Source organism: Durio zibethinus, chromosome 2, assembly GCF_047325235.1.
Source record: "Durio zibethinus cultivar Kanyao isolate XHJ-2024 chromosome 2, ASM4732523v1, whole genome shotgun sequence".
Lineage (NCBI taxonomy): Eukaryota > Viridiplantae > Streptophyta > Magnoliopsida > Malvales > Malvaceae > Durio > Durio zibethinus.
This window is the reverse complement of record NC_143163.1, coordinates 2,441,099-2,462,408: the sequence shown is the minus strand read 5'-3', so window position 1 is coordinate 2,462,408 and position 21,310 is coordinate 2,441,099. Positions and strand designations below refer to the sequence as shown.

General features: G+C 35.1%; 3 protein-coding genes, 1 long non-coding RNA gene and 1 pseudogene across 8 annotated transcripts; 3 read left to right on the top strand and 2 right to left on the bottom strand.

The window, feature by feature from the left end:
• The first annotated feature begins 616 nt into the window (after nucleotides 1-616).
• On the top strand, nucleotides 617-3,380 carry LOC111308744 (basic leucine zipper 23-like). 4 transcript variants are annotated; one of them, XM_022907314.2, is made up of 4 exons: nucleotides 617-1,050; nucleotides 1,310-2,165; nucleotides 2,317-2,353; nucleotides 2,934-3,380. In XM_022907314.2, the coding sequence occupies exons 2-4, from the start codon at nucleotides 1,388-1,390 to the stop codon at nucleotides 2,956-2,958; spliced, it is 840 nt and encodes a 279-aa protein (XP_022763049.1). In that variant the 5' UTR covers nucleotides 617-1,050; nucleotides 1,310-1,387; the 3' UTR covers nucleotides 2,959-3,380. The 4 variants fall into 4 exon arrangements, with proteins under 4 accessions (XP_022763049.1, XP_022763048.1, XP_022763051.1 ...); XM_022907313.2 differs by having other exon boundaries at nucleotides 2,922-3,380; XM_022907316.2 differs by lacking the exon at nucleotides 2,317-2,353.
• A 1,133-nt stretch (nucleotides 3,381-4,513) lies between these two features.
• On the bottom strand, nucleotides 4,514-7,116 carry LOC111308745 (WD-40 repeat-containing protein MSI2-like; annotated as a pseudogene). Its single transcript, XR_016328669.1, has 6 exons — nucleotides 6,624-7,116; nucleotides 6,071-6,386; nucleotides 5,830-5,972; nucleotides 5,624-5,748; nucleotides 5,354-5,449; nucleotides 4,514-4,896 (listed from the first exon to the last, which is right to left on the bottom strand). The product of XR_016328669.1 is annotated as a WD-40 repeat-containing protein MSI2-like (transcript).
• Nucleotides 7,117-9,383: 2,267 nt separating this feature from the next.
• LOC111308222 (heavy metal-associated isoprenylated plant protein 26-like) lies at nucleotides 9,384-11,148 on the bottom strand. Its single transcript, XM_022906537.2, has 2 exons — nucleotides 10,804-11,148; nucleotides 9,384-9,920 (listed from the first exon to the last, which is right to left on the bottom strand). The coding sequence occupies exons 1-2, from the start codon at nucleotides 10,882-10,884 to the stop codon at nucleotides 9,537-9,539; spliced, it is 465 nt and encodes a 154-aa protein (XP_022762272.2). The 5' UTR covers nucleotides 10,885-11,148; the 3' UTR covers nucleotides 9,384-9,536.
• A 1,799-nt stretch (nucleotides 11,149-12,947) lies between these two features.
• On the top strand, nucleotides 12,948-14,872 carry LOC149519877 (uncharacterized). The gene is made up of 3 exons (XR_016326824.1): nucleotides 12,948-13,873; nucleotides 13,984-14,081; nucleotides 14,702-14,872. It is a non-coding gene; the product is annotated as an uncharacterized LOC149519877 (long non-coding RNA).
• A 4,478-nt stretch (nucleotides 14,873-19,350) lies between these two features.
• LOC111308742 (putative BOI-related E3 ubiquitin-protein ligase 3) lies at nucleotides 19,351-21,105 on the top strand. Its single transcript, XM_022907311.2, has 2 exons — nucleotides 19,351-19,941; nucleotides 20,052-21,105. The coding sequence occupies exons 1-2, from the start codon at nucleotides 19,597-19,599 to the stop codon at nucleotides 20,616-20,618; spliced, it is 912 nt and encodes a 303-aa protein (XP_022763046.2). The 5' UTR covers nucleotides 19,351-19,596; the 3' UTR covers nucleotides 20,619-21,105.
• Nucleotides 21,106-21,310: the final 205 nt, after the last annotated feature.

Sequence of the window (21,310 nt, the reverse complement as noted above, 5' to 3'; positions counted from 1 at the left end):
TGAATCTCATAGAGAATAAAAAATGGTAACATTAATCACTAAAACTAAAAATGAAACATTTTATGAGCAAAGCACTTGGTCAATGTATTTTTGCATGGTAACTTCTGCTAGTCCTTGCTGTTTCCCAACAAACTTGCTTAATTAGCCCAAGTGGCCCAAGTGGCCCAAGTTGCCTTTTTAATCCCACATGAACTAGGAAAGTTGTTACTTCAATGGCAATAATTTAGGGCTTGAAAGTTCATGTATAATTTTCTATCAAGGGCCTTTGGAAATAAATAAAAAGAAAACAATTTTACCAACAAATTTCTAAAAAAGCACTCTTTCACATTAATTAATGTGGACCCAATGACTTAATTTTCTTCCGAATTGGGGCCCAGTCCACCCTTCCTTATAAATTGACCCAAAATCCACAAATTTCTACAACTTGGTTTGGATTTTTCTTGGAAATGAAACAGAACTAATTGCTTTGAATTTTCGTGCTTTCAATGTGGTTCACTAGTCTCCAAAATCCATAAAAGCTCCAACTGGACTGAACCACATCAAACCCATGATCTTGACCCATATTAGAGCAGACTGCAAATAAGTTTCTTTAATTAACAGCGAATTCCCTCAAGTACCTACCTGTATATTGAAACCAATGGGGACTCTCCCCGTGTCTCTCTGCAACCAAAGCTTCTCTCTTTTCTTTCTTTGTTTCTGATATGTCCATTCTAGGAATCTTCAAATTTTATCATTTTCATTGACCTTTTCAGCAATATTAAAAATAAATCATTTTTTCTCTCTAATAAAACATTTCACTTTCTCGTTGCTAAAATTTTATCCTCTTCTCTTAGTCATTAGTCTTTACGCAATTACGCTGCTTCTTCTCTTTTTTTTTTTTTTTTTCCCAAAAAGGAGCTGCCGTTTATTTTCTAGGCTTCCATTTGTCCAATCTATGATGACGATGCTCTTTCTTCGATTCTTCGTTCTTTGGTTTCTTGTTTAACCTTAATTGTATCGAATTGTTTGGGTCATCTCAGGTTGTTCAACTTGCCGTGTTCTTTTTTCTGAGTAAGCTTCTTTTCCTTTTTCTTCTTTATGATAATTGTGTGATTCGTTCTCAGTTGAAAATCTTTTTTTTTTTTTTTTGAAATCTTGTAATAGTTGCTTGGAAAAAATGTTGGGTTGTAACTGAATTGCTTTAATTAGGTTTTTTTTATATATAAAAAAGCATATATATGTGGGAATTATTAGAATTTTTACATATTTCTTAATTTTATTGTTGGGTGTTGCTACTTGCTAATTGGGCACGATTTATTATCTGGGTCAGGTTCAAAATCGTAAATTTATCTCTTCTTCACTAGATTTAAGTGTTTCCCTTCGATTCTTCTGAGGATTTCTACTTGTGATGGACGACGGGGAGCTTGATTTTTCGAACCAAGAGGTGTTTTCCGGCAATAACATGGGTGATATTCCAAGCAGTTGCTCAATGGACAGTTTTTTCAATGAATTACTCAATGATCATCATGCCTGTACCCATACACACACTTGCAACCCACCTGGCCCTGATAACTCTCATACGCACACCTGTTTCCATGTTCATACCAAAATTGTGCCTGCCTCAACTGAAGATAAGGCTGCTATTGATGACACCGCTGGGTCTAGGGAGAAGAAATCGAAGAAACGTCCGCTGGGAAACAAGGAAGCTGTTAGGAAGTACAGGGAGAAGGTTAAGGCACGAGCTGCCTCGTTGGAGGATGAGGCTGCGAGATTGAGGGCAGTGAACCAGCAGCTGTTGAAGAGATTACAAGGTCAGGCTGCATTGGAGGCTGAGATTGCAAGGCTCAAGTGTTTGCTTGTAGATATTCGAGGAAGAATTGAAGGGGAGATTGGATCGTTTCCTTATCAGAAATCAGCAACGAATGTTAACATGATGAATTTGCCTGGTTCTTATGTGATGAATCCCTGCAATGTGCAATGCAATGATCAGATGTATTGCCTTCACCCTGGGACAGAAGGCAAAACAGGAGAAGCTGCAGCACTGAATGGACAAGGATTTAATGGGTGTGAGTTAGACAATATTCAGTGTTTTGTGAATCAAAACTCCGGAGCAAAAGAGCTTTCTACTGATGGGGTGCGAAATGCTGGGTCCAATGGCAATTCTTCTGGCACAAAAAGGAGGAAAGGTGAAATTTAGGAGTTCTTTCTCGAAATTTCTTCATATAATTTATGGTGGATATTGGAAAGTTAATTTATGATATGATTTATCTGAAAATTTTATTTTACCACCATCTGTGCTAGTATGTTGCCTGTAGTTATTTGCTTCACTAATTTCAGGCTTGGAAGTTCCAATCCCAAATTTAAATCTTTTAGAGTAAGTGTTTCGCTCAGTTTGTGCTTCTTCTACCTTGTTAGGATTGCTGTAAGTAGTTTTCTCTTGTGTGTTTATGATGAAGTTATTTCATTTTTTGCTTGTTGCAACAATAGACTGCACACATCAACCATCTGGTAATTCTGGTTGATAACCACATTAACTATGATTAGCAGAAGAATAACAGAATATTTACATGAGAAATAAGAACCAACATTGGTGGTGCAATGTTATTTGAATATTTAGGTGTTTTTTGGTAACCACATAAATTGTTAAAAGTATAAAATGCTAGTGGTTTCTTTATTTTTTAAATGGGCTTGGTTGCACATAGTACTGAGCAATGTTCGAAGTATAGAGAAAAATGGCATATTTGTTGTTGAGTGTCAGACATGTCCAAGCCCTTTTGTGTGTGAGCTGTAATCAGAGAGAGTCCTTTTCACAGATATTGGAACTTGTTCTTGCAACCATGAGTTGTATTGACTGTTTCCAAACTGAATATAGCTGTATACAATGTGTAACACTCTGCTTTTGAGTATGTTGTTGCTTTGATACTGATTTATTTTCTTGGTAGGTGTTTGTGCAGCTACAGCAGATTGAAGAACTGTTGAGATAAACGTTATCCATATTCTGGTGGGATACATATTTGTCTTCCAACAAGCAGCTTTCTTGGGATGCATCACCTTCCCTCAGGTTGCATTGCTTTTTTTATTTTCTTTATTATTATCTGTCCGTTATTTTTTGTTTTTTTAGTCCTACTTATGGGTTGTTAGATGTGGTGGTCTTCTTAGTTTATGGTTTAAAGCCAACAAACTTGTAAAGCTGAAACTTATGGATTTATAGGTTGTAGTATTTAAGAATAGTGGCCATCAGTCTGGTTGCTTGCCAAGCTAAACTCAAGTCAATAAAATGCCCTATCCAGTCTTCGTACCGGCTATGTATGAGATCCATCAGTAATTACCATCATCAATGATGCTATGCTTTGCTGATTTTCTTAAAAATTTATTAGTGCTTGTGTGCAGTGTTTTTTTCATTTTACCTTTAGCCTGGGTTGAGTTCTAGTTCTGTCTTTCTAAGCTATATGAATTCTTTTATTGCTGAATCACAGAATTAGGGAAGGTGGAATATCTTTGATGTTTCAATACTGTGAGCCCTGAGCTGGTGAGTTACTAGTTTCAATTCTTGCAGTCATAGCTTGTGATTCACATGGGAGGCTACAAATTAGCTTTCATAACTTTCAGCCCTTCCTACTCCGGTTTTGCATGGCATCAACTAAGCACAGTAAGTTTGCTTTTGCCATAAGCATTCTGTTTAGGAAGGCTGTGAGATGCCTACTCAAGAGGGAAGGGCCATCTTTTTAACTGAGGTTTTGATCAACAGTCGTCTGATGAAAACTGATAGTAGTAAAAGATGGGATGGTTAATCACTACGATTTATTCTATACTGATAATTGCCCCCTAGAGTAGCCGGCGTCTAGCTTGCTACAATCCTACAATTGAAACAAAATGGAAAGAGAAATGTGGCTTTCAAATTTAAAAAAAAAAAAAAAATCGTTGAATTTTTTAGGTTGACAATTCAATAATTATAAGTCTTGTTCATTGCAATCTGCTACAAGTCCAATTTGTTTCATTATTATTATTATTATATTTTTTGGTTGAGAAGAGCCCTTTTCTACTCAATTTTTGGTGGTTTTGTTTGTAGATTTAAATGGAAATATACATTTAAAATCAAAGGAACCATAGACACTTTGGGGAGATGGGAAGGGGCAATGTTGGGGAATGAGGATTAGCAATACAAAATTTTACAAGATTGTATGTGACAAAACCCTAGAATGAAGGTTTGTGTCAGAGGTTAAAAGACCTAAAGCTCATTCTCATACGGTAAGAGGTAGCACGCTAAGTTATTTTTGGAGGACGTAACCATCAGTGGTTTCCTCCGGTCATCTCGCAGACATAACGTTTAGAGGCTCTTCGCCTCTAATCTTGGGCATTAAAACGGTTTTGATATTTGATTCACGTATTTGAAAAAGGACTCAGCGAAGAGTTACTAGATGCTCTTGTTCTTCGAGTCGCAAGGGGATTAGCCCCCAACTACGGGCTTGGTAAACCCAATCACCCCCTTTACCTCACTGCTTTACAGCAGATTTAGGTCAACAGTAAACCAGCCTTGAATAGAACAAAAAGCTTAAAAAATAGAGGGTTTGAATATGAATTTAGACATGTTAAAGACTACTTGATGTCGTTGACATGGAAGACATGATTATAACTCACATTAACTCACTTAAAGGTCATCCTTAATCTCTGAAGCCAATATCTATGGACTATGGATGGTCCTCAGCAGCTTGCAAGTCATCATCATCGCGATATATACTCTCTGCCAATTGCCAGACCTGAAGAGTGTTATCCTCAGCTACACTTGAAATCACCCATGGCTCATTTTTGTTCCATGAGAAATCTGATATCTTAGCTTTATGGCCGCCATGAGAAAATAGAAGCTCGGGTGGGCCATCATCAGCATCTAACTCAATTTCTAATTGCTCTTCCCCAATCCTGCAAGCCAACGATACACCAATAATAAGTCATGAGGGAGAGAAAGAGAGTTGGATAATGTTTCTGAATGAAACAACGTTTTTTTTTAGGTCAAATGAAACAATGTTAGTAGCTGTGACCTGAATTATTAATCTTTTTTGTGGAAAGTTGTATTAATCATCTTAGGAACATCCCAGACATGATAAAGTCCATGAGAAGAAAAAATTCAGCAGTCTGGGTTTGTGCGATGGTCAATCCCCGGATGTACAACAGATTTAATGAAATTAAAATTGATGATATCGCTCCTACCAAATGCAAGACAAGACAGTTCAATAGGGAAAACTTTTATACTGTATCATAATGTGGTCGAATAAAAGTTGAAAGCAAAAAGAAAATGGAAAGCAAAGCATGTGATATCATGAAAAGTAGAACAAATTATATTGAACACATTCCTAGCATCAATCCATATGTAAACTACCTGTTAAGGTCCCAAACCATCAATCTTCTATCATCACCAGAAGATGCCAGCACCATCTCATGATTAGGATCCCATTCTACCTGAAAGACCTCTCCACTGTAAAACACAAATCCAAGGTGAGAAGTTATATTTCAATGATTTCATGTACCATTTGGTTTGTGGAGTATCTAACGCATAATTGTTCGCATAACTAGAAATACGGGCAGTAAAAGGATTTAATGCTTTTAGCATACTAAACCCCGGAATCAATCTGAGAGACAGCAGACTTACGTGTGACTGCTTAAAACATACAAGGGCATGGTCAGCTTTCGCAGATCAAACAAACCTACAGTAGAGTCAGAAGATGCTGTGGCCAGAATCCACTCATTATATGGATTGAAAGACAAATAATTGATCTGAGACACAAAAAGAACATTTCTTATCAGATGATCAAAAGGACATTGAAACATAAAACTGAAAAAAATACTATAACACACCTCTCTCTCATGAGCTTTAACAATGTTGGGTTTGGTTAGTGCGCAAGTCCCAGATTATCAACTGACAATCATCACCTGAAGAACCAAATATATTCTCATTCTTCAAATACCACGACACATCTTCAACCACACTTTCATGACCCAACAAGGACATTCATATATCTCATAATCAAACTGAAACTCACAAAGGTTAAAATCCTAGCATTTTCTATAAAACAAAAGAGCAAGTCCCATAAATACCTCGTAAACATGCATTGCATCAAGAACCTTATCTTGAGGCCAAACAGACAAGTCGCACAGGCATATCTTATGGTCTTGTGAACCACTCACAAGAAAACCCTCCTTAAGCGGACTCCAAGACAATCCATATCCTTGTCAAGACCCCTCAACCTCAAATCAGGATCACATTCACCCCCTTGCTCCTTTGCTGCCTGCTTGGTGTAATCAAACAAAACCTCACAGCCACTGGTCTTTGCACCAATAATAACCGGATTCTGAGGCATACACCTAGCCCGGTTCACTTCCCCATCAACACGCATTTTCTGTGTTATCTCCACCTATCAAAAGCCAACCAATTTCAGCTACAGCTAGTAATTCCATTAGATAACACAAACTTAATCTGGCATTCCAGTTAGTTAATGTAGTTAAAAGAGAGAGAGAGAGAACTAGTAATTTCATAGAACAATTGAGTGCCTAAATATCAGAGTCAATAATTCAATGCTTCCATCTAGAAATATCATCGAACACTCGGTACCCACAAAAATAACTAATAGGAAACTAGAAACTCAACGAACCTTAGGGACAACTGGGTCATCATTTTTAGCGCCAAAAAGTGGATTCTGCGGCAAGGGTAGGGAGGACTGCGTCGGCAATCATGAGAAAATCCAAGGCGCCACCGCTGGTGTGGGTCCCGAGGACGAGTTTATGGACGGTAAAAGATGGGTCGGCTCCGCAGGGGCTCGGCGAAGATGGGACCCAGTGGACAATCAAAGAAGGCCACTCGAGAGGGTGAGAAACGACGAGATCATAGAGGAATGGGGTGTTCTTCTTCCACACGGTGAACTCTTCCTCTAACTGATCTGGGTTCATCTCTGAATCGTCTGCCATGGTCCCTCGGCCCGGTTGGATTCGGTTCTTCCCTGAGATTTTCTATACGTGATAACACTAACGGTAGGCCCATAAGAAGACCAAGACAGCCTACGGCCCAAGACTAGAGGCATTGGTGAGCTGGACCTTGGAGACCAGGCTTAGGCCTGCCAATTGCATGGCCTTTCATTAAGAAAATGATACAACTTTATAATTCAGATTTTCTAATAACAAATTTTAATGTTATTAAATTAATTTTATACGATAATAAATTTTTAATTAAGAGAAAAATTTTATAATCAAGGCTATCAAGTATTGAACCTTTATTAGTAGAAAAAATTCAACTCTGCCAATAAACCACAAGGAATTTTACTTTTTTAAATTAAATTTATATAAGAATACATTTTAACTAAGATTAAACTTTGAATTAAGTTTACATTTAAAAAAAAAAGTGGAATAGAGTTTAGGACTCCTTAAACCACCAAAAAAGCATGGAGTTTAGGGAAAACCAACATTAAGTTTTGGTCCTTTTGGAGCTTTGAGATGTTTTTCCAATACAAAAATTTACAATGAAATTTTTTTGCATATATATATATATAAGAATATTTACTATTTGATAAGTTAAATTCAAATATTATTAATATTATTGGTCAAAAAAAGTAATATAGGTATTGTTATCTTTTTTTAAAACATTATTGTTTATTATGAAAAAGTTTCATTTTCTGGATAAATGAAAATTTTATTCTAAATTAAAAAAAAAAAAAAAGATAGCTACTACATAAAAAGTAAGAGAGGTAAAGTTACAATAAATCTAATTTTATTGGCTTATATCTCAAGTAAAAAAAAAAAAAAAAACTTGGTATTCATCAAAACAACAAAAACTCTCACATCAATGATTAAAATATTGAATTATATTGTCAAATAGCTGCCATTATTCCATGGTAAGATCTATATAGCAATAACAACTTCTTAACTGTTATGGTTGGTATTGAGTTGTGTGAACATATATAAAAAGAAGAAATTTAAGTATGTATTGGCACAATAAAGAAATGCTGTATCGAAAGGGGAACTTCAAATTAAATACTACCACAAGACTAAATGATATTATAAAAAAAAAAAAAAAAACAAGATCTTTTATGAATTTCAAATAATTTAATCAATACACCAAGAAAAAGTACAAGAGAGTCGAGACCCTCCAAAGCAAAATAAAAATAAAATAAAAAAATTGAAGCAATTACGAATATATGAGAAATTTTATGAGTGTATAATTATAAGTTGCTTGGTTGACCAATACAATGGGAATTTGGAACAGTTCTTTCCCTAGGAATCTTTGAAACCTGGAATCTCGTCAGAACCGCAAAGCATATTTAGGATCATGAAGTCGGTGCAACGTTTACTTCTTGGTTAGATCTTCCGGCACAGGTGGCAGGCAATTGGAAACACCCTTACTGTTCCAGTTCGAGATTGGTTGGGCGGTGGAAATAAAAACCATTGTTTATCTGTTGCACCAGACGGTCTATTTCAATAGCCTTTGATCTTTATCGTTTTAGAATAACGGTTGAAACTGAACGAAGCCATGTGTTATTTCACCACTTTACTTTGAACGACTGTTATGTTAGATTGTCGTTTTATCACAAATTTCTTAGGCCAAATCATTTAGAAAATATCACTTCTTGAATTTTATCCATCGTGGGGTTGCTTGGACACTTGGAGAAACTACAAATTGCCAGACATTCCAACCATTCAATTATGATTTATCTAAATCTCGGTCCCCCTGTAAACTAGACAAGTTGAAACAAGTGATGGGTTTTCGCTGTACAACATTACAGAATGTATGGCAGATGAGAAATAAGCCAGGAAATCAATGGCCCCTTCAGCGTTCATTTGTGCAGGTAAAAGCTGTGAATTGTTGACCACTTTAAACGTTATGATCCATACCATTTTTGCAGCTCAAATTTATTATGGATCCGAATGTTCCCACTTCACAGATCCAACTAAATGTGAAAATGACCTGTGAACCATCTCCACTCACTTTCCTTTTGCATGAAATCTTCGTTACTGTTCCTTTCTTCCCATCCTCCAACTTACATGGCTAACAATACTTTGTTTGCATCAAATCTTTTATTATAGAACTACTCTACATTTTCAGTCAACATACAATGATATTTCATTAATTATTAAAATAAAAAGTAATCACATCCTTAATAAATATGAGTAAAATTATCATGTAATTAATTAATATTTATTTTTAAAATTTTGAGTATTTTTTATTTTCTTAATTAATGAGATATCATTATAACTAATTATTATATATATATCTCATTGTTTTTTTCTATTTACAAATAAAAACCATAACCCATTTTTTGTTTAATACTTCTAAAACTAAAATTTGAAAGCTATCTCTTCCTCCAAGCAATTTTACTACATAATTTACTACTAATTAAAAATTTTGATTCAACAGATCAAAATATCCAAAATACACCATTAATAGAATAGAGCCAATAGTACAATTTACGACCAAATCCTCAAACCAAGACAAATTTTCAACACACAAGTTAATTCACTACTAACACAAAATATTTGATACAGTACCATTTTTTTTTTCTTTTTATTTCAATCAATCACATGATAGAACAGGCAGTAGGGTTCTCATCGCTAAAAGCTGTGGTGTATCTAACTTCAGTGGAGCTAGCTCGAGCGAGATGCGATACCTGCGGGTCCTCAGCGTTGCGAACGTACCCAGCTGGGGCTTTCTTATCGTAAACCCCGGGAGCATAAGGGTGAGCCACCACGTCATAAGGCACGTAGGGCCATAGCTCTACCTTCTTGCCAGTCCGATGTGCCACGCGCGCAACGACCTTTGCTGGGTCGACATATCCAACCACTGTTAACTTGTTGGCCTTACGTTCAACGTCCACTTGCGTCACACCTTTCATTCCTTCCACAGATTTTTTAACTTTGCGCTCACATCCTTCACAGTCCATTTTCACCTTGATCTCCACCGTCTGATCAAACAAATCAGTAAAAGACAAGTTACAGCGTCAGAGCAATGACAAGACAGAAAAAGCCCCATGTCAGGAGATGACAAAAACAGCTAACCACCGAGATATCTCCTGGAAGCAAAGATCATCTTCAAGGTGTTTTGTCGTTTGTCTGACATTTAAAGTAATGTCCCAAAATAACCTTCCACTCGAACAAAAGTTTGCAACTTTTTTATTTTATAGTGATTTTGTCTACCAGTATTCTTTGTATACTCTGTTTAATTTGATTCATTTATCTCCAAAAAGGAAACGTATACCGACTGATTGGTGAGAAACAGAAACAGTACAGACTGGAAAGCGGTTACTAACGTCCTAAAAAAATATATATTGACGCATAGAGCCAATTTGCATTAAAATAAACCAAGAAACTTCTATATTTTTTAAAAAGTAAATCAGCTTTCCCCTGGAAAATTATTTTAGCCTTCACTTTCTTTGCTAATAATTCCTTTTCTTTAATGATTTTGTGTATTGACTCCCTGGATTTTCCTATTTCCACAATTTCTAAAACCACCAAGTTGAATACTGGCAGTAAGTAGTACTTCAGATTTCTCAGATTTGATTTACCAGATCAACGAAGGAAAAACCATCCCAAAAGGACACAAAAAAAATTTGACATTCTGATTAGCAGATCCGAAACCTAGCGAGATAAATCTAGTCATTTAAGAACCAGAAATGAAAACCCAAACTTTAAAAGAAAAGAGATTCCTTAACTAGTTAGTTGATATATATATATATATATATATATCCAGCAAATTTCTTGATCTAGTTATATATCAAAGAAGTATCTTTTACCGAAGATTAAACCCAAAACCCAGAAGTTAAAAAGGATTTGCTTAAAGAGATGTACCTGCAACTGCTTACGTTTCTTGTGCTTGTAACTGCCAGGAGAACAGTCGAACAGATCAGAAACATGATCCAGAACACCCATTTTTTTTAGTTTTTCTCGTGTGTTCTTTCCTAAAGTGTTTGTCTCTCTTTTGATAATTGGAGTAACTAAAAATAAAGAAAAACAGATGGTAAAAGTTAACTGTAGAAGAATTTCTCAGTTTATACAAGAGAAGAATGCTGCAAACCAAAATATCCTTTCAAAAAAGTTTCCTGTTCAAGTTTGATAATTAATGACAGTATGATAATCATATAATACAGGTGAGGTAGGAATCCCTCCACATTATATAGAAGAGGGCTTTAACTTGGTGAGGTTTACGGCCTTCATAGATATGTCGTTTGATTGTTGTGTTCTTCAAAGTTTGCGCCACGTGTCTAAGTTTTACTGATGGTGAATGTAGAGAATAGATAATTTTGAGTTTTTTACGAGGTTGCCCATGCAATGGGAGTAACGACACCGACTCTGGACAGAAATGTGTGCGGGGTGTCGAGGTCCACTTCTTTTGTCGTTTGCCACCAGATAAGGATGATTTCGCGCTTCGGCTTCGGTTTGTGGCCCTACCCAACTGTGGACTTCAGTTGAGCTTTGATCATCTAGCTATCCATGCCATCGCATTGGCTTTTGGTTTAGTGTCAAAGAGTAATGATATGGGGTTGGGAACCGGGGCTTTTGTGTTGGGTCCCATAAGTTGGGTACAGTGGTGGGTGGGCCCTTTTGAAAATTTTGATACAATGGGTCCCAGGACTTTGCCTTTTTCTTTCAATCCAGCCCACATAATACAGGAAAAAGCCCAAGTTGCTTTATTGCGAAGACTAAAGACATGTACATGACAATGAACTATAGAGAGTTGCTTTATGTTTCTATTCCTTTTCTTTTTGGGATTGATTTGATTGAAGAAGGGAATTCAAACACGCTTCTTTTAGTATGAAGATATGTAAAAACAAGTAACATCAATATTAATTACTTGTTTATGTATAGTCAGATTTTATATCTGGAAAATCATTTTAGAAAATAATAAAGATATATTTGTGAATTGTTACAAGTTCTTACAGATAGTAAGATAATCTGGTATAGTGTCTGTTGGTGAAAAAGTTGAGGGAAGAAATTTGGTTCCTTTTGGAACCAGCTTTATATGGTCGATAGTCGATACTAGAGCACCATTATAAACAGACCTTGCTCAATTTAAGTTTTAAGCCCAATTGACCAATTTCCATAAGGCTGTTGGATTTACAAATTTGCTACATATTACGTTGATGATTATCCCTCCAAGTCATTCGATTTCATTACTGGGCGAGAGATGAAAGGATGGTATCAATCACATGTGGCGTGAGGATAACTACAAAGTGGCAATCTTTCCCGTGGAAGATAGTCATGTCCCTCATGGGCCTTATCAATTTTTTTGAGTGACTTCCCTGAAATGGGCGGTGGAATATGTTGGGTCTCGTGAATGAATGAAATTGTAAATCCATTTCAAAAAGTAAACTATTTGCAGGCCCCATTTTTATCTTTTTTGGTAGAAATGTGTCAAGTTCAAGCCCACTTGTTAGGCAAGCACCAATCCGATCCATGTGAAAGGAGCCAACAACATTATCAGTAAAATTCAGATGCATTAATTCATGAATTTGTTGACATCTTTACACAAATTTTATCCAATAGTTGCTGTTTGAGGAAGCAATCACAGTAATGACTTGTTGACAGAAAAAAGATTCATAGAGTAAGTTGTCTACTTTCATAGATGTTGGTGGAATGACTGAAAAAGTGTTTCCTTGACTGAATTTTTATATCAGTAGACCATGGCATCGGATTATCCCCCAACAGAAGAAAACAGATTGACTCTTTTCACTCATCTTTCTGCTGGAAAATAGAACTCAGGACAACGTTCCCAAGTCGAGATTGAAATTTGTTTCAAACCTTTGACTATCGGTTCACTATGTAAGCCTGTGTTTTTCCGTCACAACAATATATGATCATGTAACACAATAATTAGGAGGCACTTTCATCTATGATATTTTACTATGGGATTTAAGCCCCAAAGATTCAATTTTATAATGGTCCCAGCCCAAAATATGTAACAAATGCAATCCCAGTTGAGCATGTTTCCCATGGATAAGCTTTTCGGGTGAGTGCTTTGTGTTAATGTTAACTTGCTTGAGCTACAATTAATACAATCTTTTAAAGTTATAAACAAAGCCATATACGGCAGATATTGATGCGCACGACTTTATTGCAAGTATGTGATTTCTTGTTTGATTTTCAAACATCAAAAAGAAGGAACAGGAGGGTCCCTCTATTTCTCATTACTAGAAAAAAGAAAAGAAAAGAAGGGTCGGTCAGGGTCAATGATCTGTTCGTGGCTAGTTATGGTGGAAGTGAGTTTCTCGGAAACTAGAATAAGTCAAATTTAGAAAAGCAGATCTTGCTTGCTTTAAAGAAACGTTACAAGCCATGCCGAGAGATTCAAACCGAAAGGATAAGGGTATGGTACGATGTTTCTACAGAGAATGAGGGAAAGAGAGAGAGTGTGTTCCACTTGGAGTCATCCACGTATAGATTGATGATAGCAGCAAAGAAAAAAAATTATGCAGTCAAAGTTGCACGAGAAGCACTCTAAGGCAAATTTTCTTTCTTTTTTTTTTTTTGTTCTTCGTTAACCTTTAGTGAGCGGCAGCATTGAAAAAGTACCAGAATTTAAAGAAAGCAGCATAGGACTCCACCAAAGACACTACACTACACATGGCTTGCGTGTGTCGGTCTCCAATGTAGAAATTTGAGATCACCTGACATATTGCATGGGTCACATTAACCAACTCTTTCTCTTTTGTGACGAGAGAACAAACATGGAACAAAATAGGAACCCTTTTTTTTATGCTACTAGTAGTATTTATTTATTTGCCTTCATGAGACGTGCAACAGGATGGCCCAACAAACCTAAAAATCAGAAAAAGGATGAAGGCATTCACTACTTCAGATTTGCCATCTGCAATAATCCTTTTCTTTTTATAGGAACATTGGAGCGCAACATAACTACATGGTAATTCTTACTTATTAAAGGGAGAATAATTAATCTGCAAATTACAAAGTCTTCAGCTTCTCTCATCATGCTTTCATGCTGATATATTGATCTCTAATATTCCCTCGCAGTTACTAGACATATACCTCTTGGAATTTTCAGTTGAGTTGAAAACTGATCATCGGAGGACTGGAGAAGTCTAAAGACATATAATAGTCACTTATTAGAGGTCATGTTTTAAAGGGTTTTTCCTGTCCCACATCTCCTTTCCTTTTTGTTTTGAACAAGCTATTGATTCCATTTACTGGTTTTTACTTGTGAAATTAGATCTGCATGTTCATACAACCAAGACTCGTAATGCAAGGGGCAAGTTTAGCTGCCATGGATTCTTAACTTTGCTACTAGTACCCATTGTCATAGCTCCTATAACCAAGAGAATCTTCAGTTAGTAGTTCATCTTTCAGAAAAAAAAAATGCCTCTTTAATTTTCTCACTCCTTGATTTACATCAATTTTGCAGCTTCAACTACTAGTCTTGAAACTTGTATACACAGTGTATTTAGTATTTACATTTAGAATTGAGTACTTTTTTTTTTATAATTTCGATTTGAATAAGATTAAGACTAGTAATACCTAGGTGAGTGGAATATTTAATCAGAACCTTCCAGTACTGAATTTTTTTTCTCTTTTTTTATGTTGAGAATCCCTATATCTGCAGACGCATATACAGTGGATCCAGTCATCGCAATTATTTTATATATATTATGCAACCTATAACATGGATGATTGAATGTATATGATCTCTATATGTTTCCAGTCCACTAACTCCATATGCTTCCACGTGTAACAGTGGCTTGCTCTTGTATTATAGTTACTGGTTAATTGTTAGAAGCATGCATCTATGGCTGCTGAACAAACACAGACAAAGAAAGCAACAAATACTGCAGGTTTGCTGTGAAAACCAGACCATGCCAGATATGTATCACCAGTTTTGCTTTTTAATTATAGTCAAGATGCTTATCCCCATGCATATACATGTTTCCCAATGCACTATTTGTTCATAAAATACGTTTTAAAAATATGGGTCTAAACTCTATATGTATACATACCATAATGGATCCACATAAATTTTCAACGTGTGATGACCTAGTCAAGTTGCTATACCCCATACATGTCTCTCTCGAGACTCCTAAGTTAATAATTAATATATTTCAGTTTTTCAATTTGAATGCTAATTATCTTTCTATGTGATGAAAATCATATTTAACACTCCATGTATATTTATAGTCAAAATGGAAATAGAAGAAGCTATGTTATATTGTTAAAATGTTACAATCATTTCAGTTCATGCCTGAATCATGCTTGTGTCATTTTAACAATTCGAGCAGTTATGATTATCTTAAAAACCTTTTTGTTTCTTTCTTCCAAAATGTCATGAGAGAGGCATTAGGGTGGTCCATAAAAGAACGTTTTGCAGTGAATGGTCTAGCAATCCAAGTCTCAAATGGTGGGCAACTGGGCAAAGAAAGTCCCATTCAGTCACAAGGTACGACTTTAAATGTAGTGGTGGGTCACAGAGGATGGGTCCTTACCTCTCAGCTACGTGCAGCCTCGGTGGTATAACAAGAACTCCTCAAGTCACCGTCGCATCTCTTTCAAAGTCTACCCATTAATAAAACAACTCATTAAATTGCCAAAGCATTGATAGTCTAGTCCCAGTTTTCTCCCATGCAAACAATTTCATTTTCCTTAATAAAGAAACTGCTTATCTTTATGTACGTATACGGAATACGAATCATTGAACATATGATTTTGAATTGTCAAGATCTTCAATGGGTTTAAGTATATTAGTTCAAATTTGAGTTGGTCAATAGTTGAATGGTTTTGAAGAATTAGGTGGAGAACTTGAGATTTTGTTTGAAACAAACAAGGAAGACAAAATCATTCACCAATTCATATGTTTAGCTAATGATGATGAAAGTTAATGGACCCTTAATTCTGGGGGGGACTTTATGTCAATGCATGCTTAGTAAGGCACGTAGAAAAACAAGCCCATCTGCCCTATTGAAAATTTTTTGGCGCAATTAATGTGATTCCAAGATATGAAAGCTCAATATTGCATTTTTAATCAAATCTTGGCTGCCTTCTGAATTTAGACTAAGTTATTTAAAAAAAAATTATAGATAATTTGAAAATACTTAAATCTTAATTAATAATTACGTGATTTGTTGATAGAAATATTTAATTTTAATAATCAAATATCAACAATTTCGAATAAAAAATTTACTTTAAGTCCTAACAAACAGATGCTTGAAATGTGTGTCAAACTTTCATTTCACCTCCTCGTTAATAGAATAGTGCATTTATATTAACCACTGATTAAGTAATGAACGTGTTTCCTACACAAGAAAGGGTTAAATCATCATCAATTTGAAAAACATGGAGAAAGTAGAAGGCCTGGTGGCCCTTTCAATGCTGATAGTTTCGGCCTAAGAAGCATCATTCAAACACAACTTTTGAAGTGGGGACGGCCTCCATTATGGGAAGTGAGGAGTTGAGAACCCCAAGTGTGTCTATATCAAATCACTTTGCCAAAAGCAAACGAAAACAAAGAGAAGTAGTTGGGAAGTTGCAGCAACACTTCGCACCAAATAGGACAATGGGCTTTGAATTTTTGCAAACACCCCAAAAAAACAAAAAATCCCAAATTAAAATAATAAAAAAAGAGTAGCTGGTCAATGAGGTGAAGTGAGCTAGCTAGGGACTTGCGGTTGATCTAGGGGTTTTCACAATTTCAGATGGTCTACCAAAGGATACAGAATAGCCTGGCAGACAGGAAAGGGATGATGAAGGGGGAATAAGAATAGGACTCACGAGGTAACGGTTGGTGAGCAATACATGGGGCCACCCCCACTCCATATGTGCCATTGCTGCTCTCACCATGTTAATTTCCTCTCTGCTTCCTCCTCGAATTCAAACGGCAACAACGCTTTCAAAATAAAGATAGCCACCCCTTTTCCCCTTTAGTATATTTATATACGTAAATGTAACAGTATTTGAAAAAAAAAAAAACCCATAGGGAACTGCGTTTCTGTAACCAGGATTTTTCCATGGACTTTCATCTCTCTCTCTCTCTGCATGTTGGACCCCTATAGAATCTTCCTGACATTAGACAAAATTTCCGTGATTTAGGATCCGTTGGACAAAGTGTTGATTTTGTATTGGCAAGTTCAAGCATGTGGTGGAGTACAAGAGCGACGGATCATCTTCCACGAAAAGAGTTATAGATTCTCGTTGCCAAGTAATTTCCACTGTTTTACATGAAATTTTGATTCATGGGCTATTTTCAAATATATATATGTATATGTTAGAGAGAGATTTAGACTTTAAACTTGCTTTTGGGGCAACTAGTCTATATCAGATTAGGCCATTTTATCTTTGTCACAAAAAGCGATGAGTACAAACCCCAACCAAACTCATTGACGATATTGATATCAGACCTTTTCTCAAAGGCAATTCAAATTCAAATGGTTAGATAATTGAGTTATAGTTTGGAACTATATCTATCTTCTTTTAATTGATCAGAATTGATTGAACAACAACTCAATGGCAAAAAACCCAAATATATTTTAATTGAGAAATTATCTTTTTTTTTTGTCAGAATAACACATTACTTTAAAGAAATATTAAAAATAAAAAAAAATTTTATTGGATTCTTTACCATAAAAGTAAGGAGCATTCAATATTGAGAAGATACATGAACTGTTAAAACGTATATAGTAACTAATAAATGTACAGAAAAGGGGTAAAAGGCAAAATTTTGGCATAGGCATCATTATCTTTACTTTAATATAAGAAGCCTTTTTTATCACATGGGCAAAATATTTTTTTTTTAAATGTGGGTTTGGCCTAAAAAATTTATCAGATAAGAAATCTAGGGTGGAAGAGGGGTTGTTGTGGATTTGGGGATTTGGGGCAAAATCCACCGACTTTAAATTTCTCCAAATTTAGTTCAATTCTTCTCAAGGGAATCAAATTCATCCTTTCAGCTTTTGGATAAAATTTAAAGTAAGATTTTCTTTTCCTTATATATAATGTTGCTAAACATATATATAGCTTATTATCATATGACTTTATTGGATTACGACTTTATAAAATTCGATTACATTTAAATTTTATGAAATATTTTATGATGGATCTAAGATATTTTCATTTGGTAATTATGTTAATTTATTAATTTTATTCACAATCTAATAAGCAAATATAGTGAAAGTTTAGTATACAAGATAATTTTATGTAATTATTAAAAATATCTTCAAATTTAGTTTCAGTGAAGGGTAGTTAATTTTAGGGTTTAGATTTGTTCCATAACTCAACTAGCATTTATTTTCATGCATGTATATAAATTAACCCTAAAAATTTGCTTTGACTGTTTCTAGAAATTGTGTGTGTTTCATTGATTTTATCTCCTTAAAAACTCAGTCGTTTAGATTATTATCGAACAAAATTTATACCTAATTATAATAAAATTCCAAATCTAACTTGAAGGAGTGGACCTCCTTTTTTTTTTTTTACTTTTCTCATTAAAATCACCCAATAATTTCTCATTTATTTTGGCAATGTTAACTAAGAACCCTATGATTTACGCTGGATTCCAGATAGTCTTTCTTGCTAAATAAATTTTCAACTCTGACGTGGCAAAATTAAAAGATTAATCATCAAATAGTATTGAAATTGATTTTAATATCGAAGGTTTTGAATTCTAAAATTAGAAATATAAAGTTTTAAATTTTTAATCATAATCTAAAAAAAAAAAAAAAGAAATTGAAAGATTTGCGGTATATGACAAAAATAGATGGAAAACGAAGTCTCGATGACATCGAAAAAAAATAAATTTATATAAATTATTTATATTCCAAAAAATAAATGCAGAAATCGAAGAAAAAAATAAAGGAGAATTATTATAAGAATCCCATTTTTCAGGCTTTTCAAATGACTGAACTGACACACAGTTCTGATTCCTTAACCCTATCTCAAAAAATAAAAAAATATATATATATATATATCTGACCAATTCAAAGCGTTTATCTTTCTTTTGTTCACCCAAGAAACGAATAAATAAATCCACTTTGGAATGGAATTTTCATTTTATTTTATTTTCATTCAAAGCAAAACAAACAAACAAAACGCCTCTGAAATCTCTGACCCCATAATAGTTTACTCATAAAATCTGCATGTGTACGTCGATGCTTACCTCGTCCCATACATGGCATTGGTAATTTGGTGTCCTTCTTCTCTCTCTCTCTCTCTCTCATTTAATGCCTTTTTATACGATTCTTATGAGAGAAAAATATGGCAGAAAATAGTACCCTCCTAGGCTTTCTCTTTCTCTCTCTTTCCTTTTCAAGGTTTTTTCAGTTACTTGAATACAATCAAAATTCATCCCATTCTTTTCATATTATATATATATATATATATATATATAGATTTCACACCTCTGACCTCACCCCATATACCTCTCTTATAAATATACACCACCACCCTTGATCTGCTTTTTGTTTCCTATGCGTCCTTGGAATATCAAACAAAAGGAGGGGGAGATAGAGAGTTTCTTTAGTTTCTTTGATCCAAAGGAGAAAAGCCGTTTGAGTTTTTGATCTGATATGTGGTAAAAGAAAAGGTTTTTTTTTTTTTTGTTCTTTTGAGGGGTTTCTGGTTGGTTGGTTGATTGAAGAAAAGTAGAGAATGGCCATACAAGCGCAGTTGTATTCAGATAATATTGGGTTTCCATTGTCCGGTTCTCAGGATTGGATTGAAAATGGTTGTGGCGGTGTTGGTGGGTTTAATCAATTTTGTTTCAGTCTTCAACAGAAATCGCAGCTACAACAATTGCAGCAACAGCAACAGTTTCAGCAACTTCAAAATCAGCAGCCAAGGAATCAAAGTCTTTATTTTGACAACAGTCTTGTTCCCTCCCCTTTGAAGAACAACAACAACAGCAACAATCGTGAATCAATGATGTATTGCCAAAGCACGGTTTCTCAAGTTGAGAATCAAAGACATGAGATTGATCAGTTTATCACATCACAGGTAGAGCAAACATAAAACAATCTTTATTTTGATTTCTGTTTAAAGATCCTTTCTTTAATTTTTTTTTTAAAAATTGGGTTGTTTATAATTTTTTGTTTACTTTCATTCAGAACGAGAGATTGAGGTTGTTACTGCAAGAACAAAGAAAGCAACAAGCTGCAGTCATGGTAAATAGAATTGAATCAAAGGCATCTCTTTTGCTTAGACAAAAGGATGAAGAGATAGCAAAAGCAACAAATAAAACAATGGAGCTACAAAATCTGTTGAAGAAACTTGAGATGGAGAACCAAGCATGGCAAATAGTGGCACAGGAAAATGAAGCAATGGTACTGTCTTTAAACAACGCGATTGAACAGCTAAGAGAGCGAGCTTCTTCTTGTTTTAACAATGGAGTAGATGATGCAGAATCATGCTGTGAAGTGAACAGAGAAGGAATGGAAACAGAGGAAAACAGAGGTTTTGCAGGGCTTGTTGCCGATCAAGGACAAGAACAAGACGAAGAAAGACCAAGAAAGATGATGACAATGGTTTGCAAATGCTGCAATTCTCGAACTTCGTGCGTTTTGTTCCTTCCTTGCAGACATCTTTGTTCATGCAAGGATTGTGCAGCTTTTCTTGATTCTTGCCCCGTTTGTAGAACGGCAAAGAAAGCTTGTATAGAGGCCTTGATTTCTTAAGCAGTAGCAAAAAAAATTCCGGGTAAAGTGAGTAAAGAAAAAAAAAAGGAACAAAACAGAAAATCTGATGATGACGGTGAACATAAACCCATGTGGATGTTAGATATTGGTCTCTATTTTTTCCCTCTTTTATTTTTGGCCTTTTTAGGTAGTCTGGGTTTAGATCGAAAACGTATTTAAACAAGGAAAAAAAACAATGAATTGAACAGAAATTTCAGGAATAGGACAGAGCATCTATTTTCCATTCCTGGAGTTATTGCCAGACCCTTTCAATAGGCAGCAGTGGTAGCATATGGAATGCAAGGTTGATTTGATTATTCAAATTGGTCTGATTTATGGCAATTATTTTTGGGTTTGGCAGTGACAAGAGAGAGATTGAATACTATGTCAGATTCACAACCCTACCCTCTCTGTCCCAGTGTACTGTTAACTCATTTGGAAAGCTAATTCCATTACATACACTCCTTCAGTCCTTCCTACCAGACAAGTCTTATTGGACTTTTTGGCTTTTTTCTTGATTCTCTATTTCGTTTAAAATGGAAATGAAAAAGCAAGCTTCTAAATTAAGAACTCAGAAAAGAAAAAGAAAAAAGAAAAAGGAAAAAAGCAAATTGCAAATTGCAAATTGTAACATCTTTAATCAGAAACAAACCAGATTTTCATGTTTTTATTGAAAATTGGCCTGACTAATA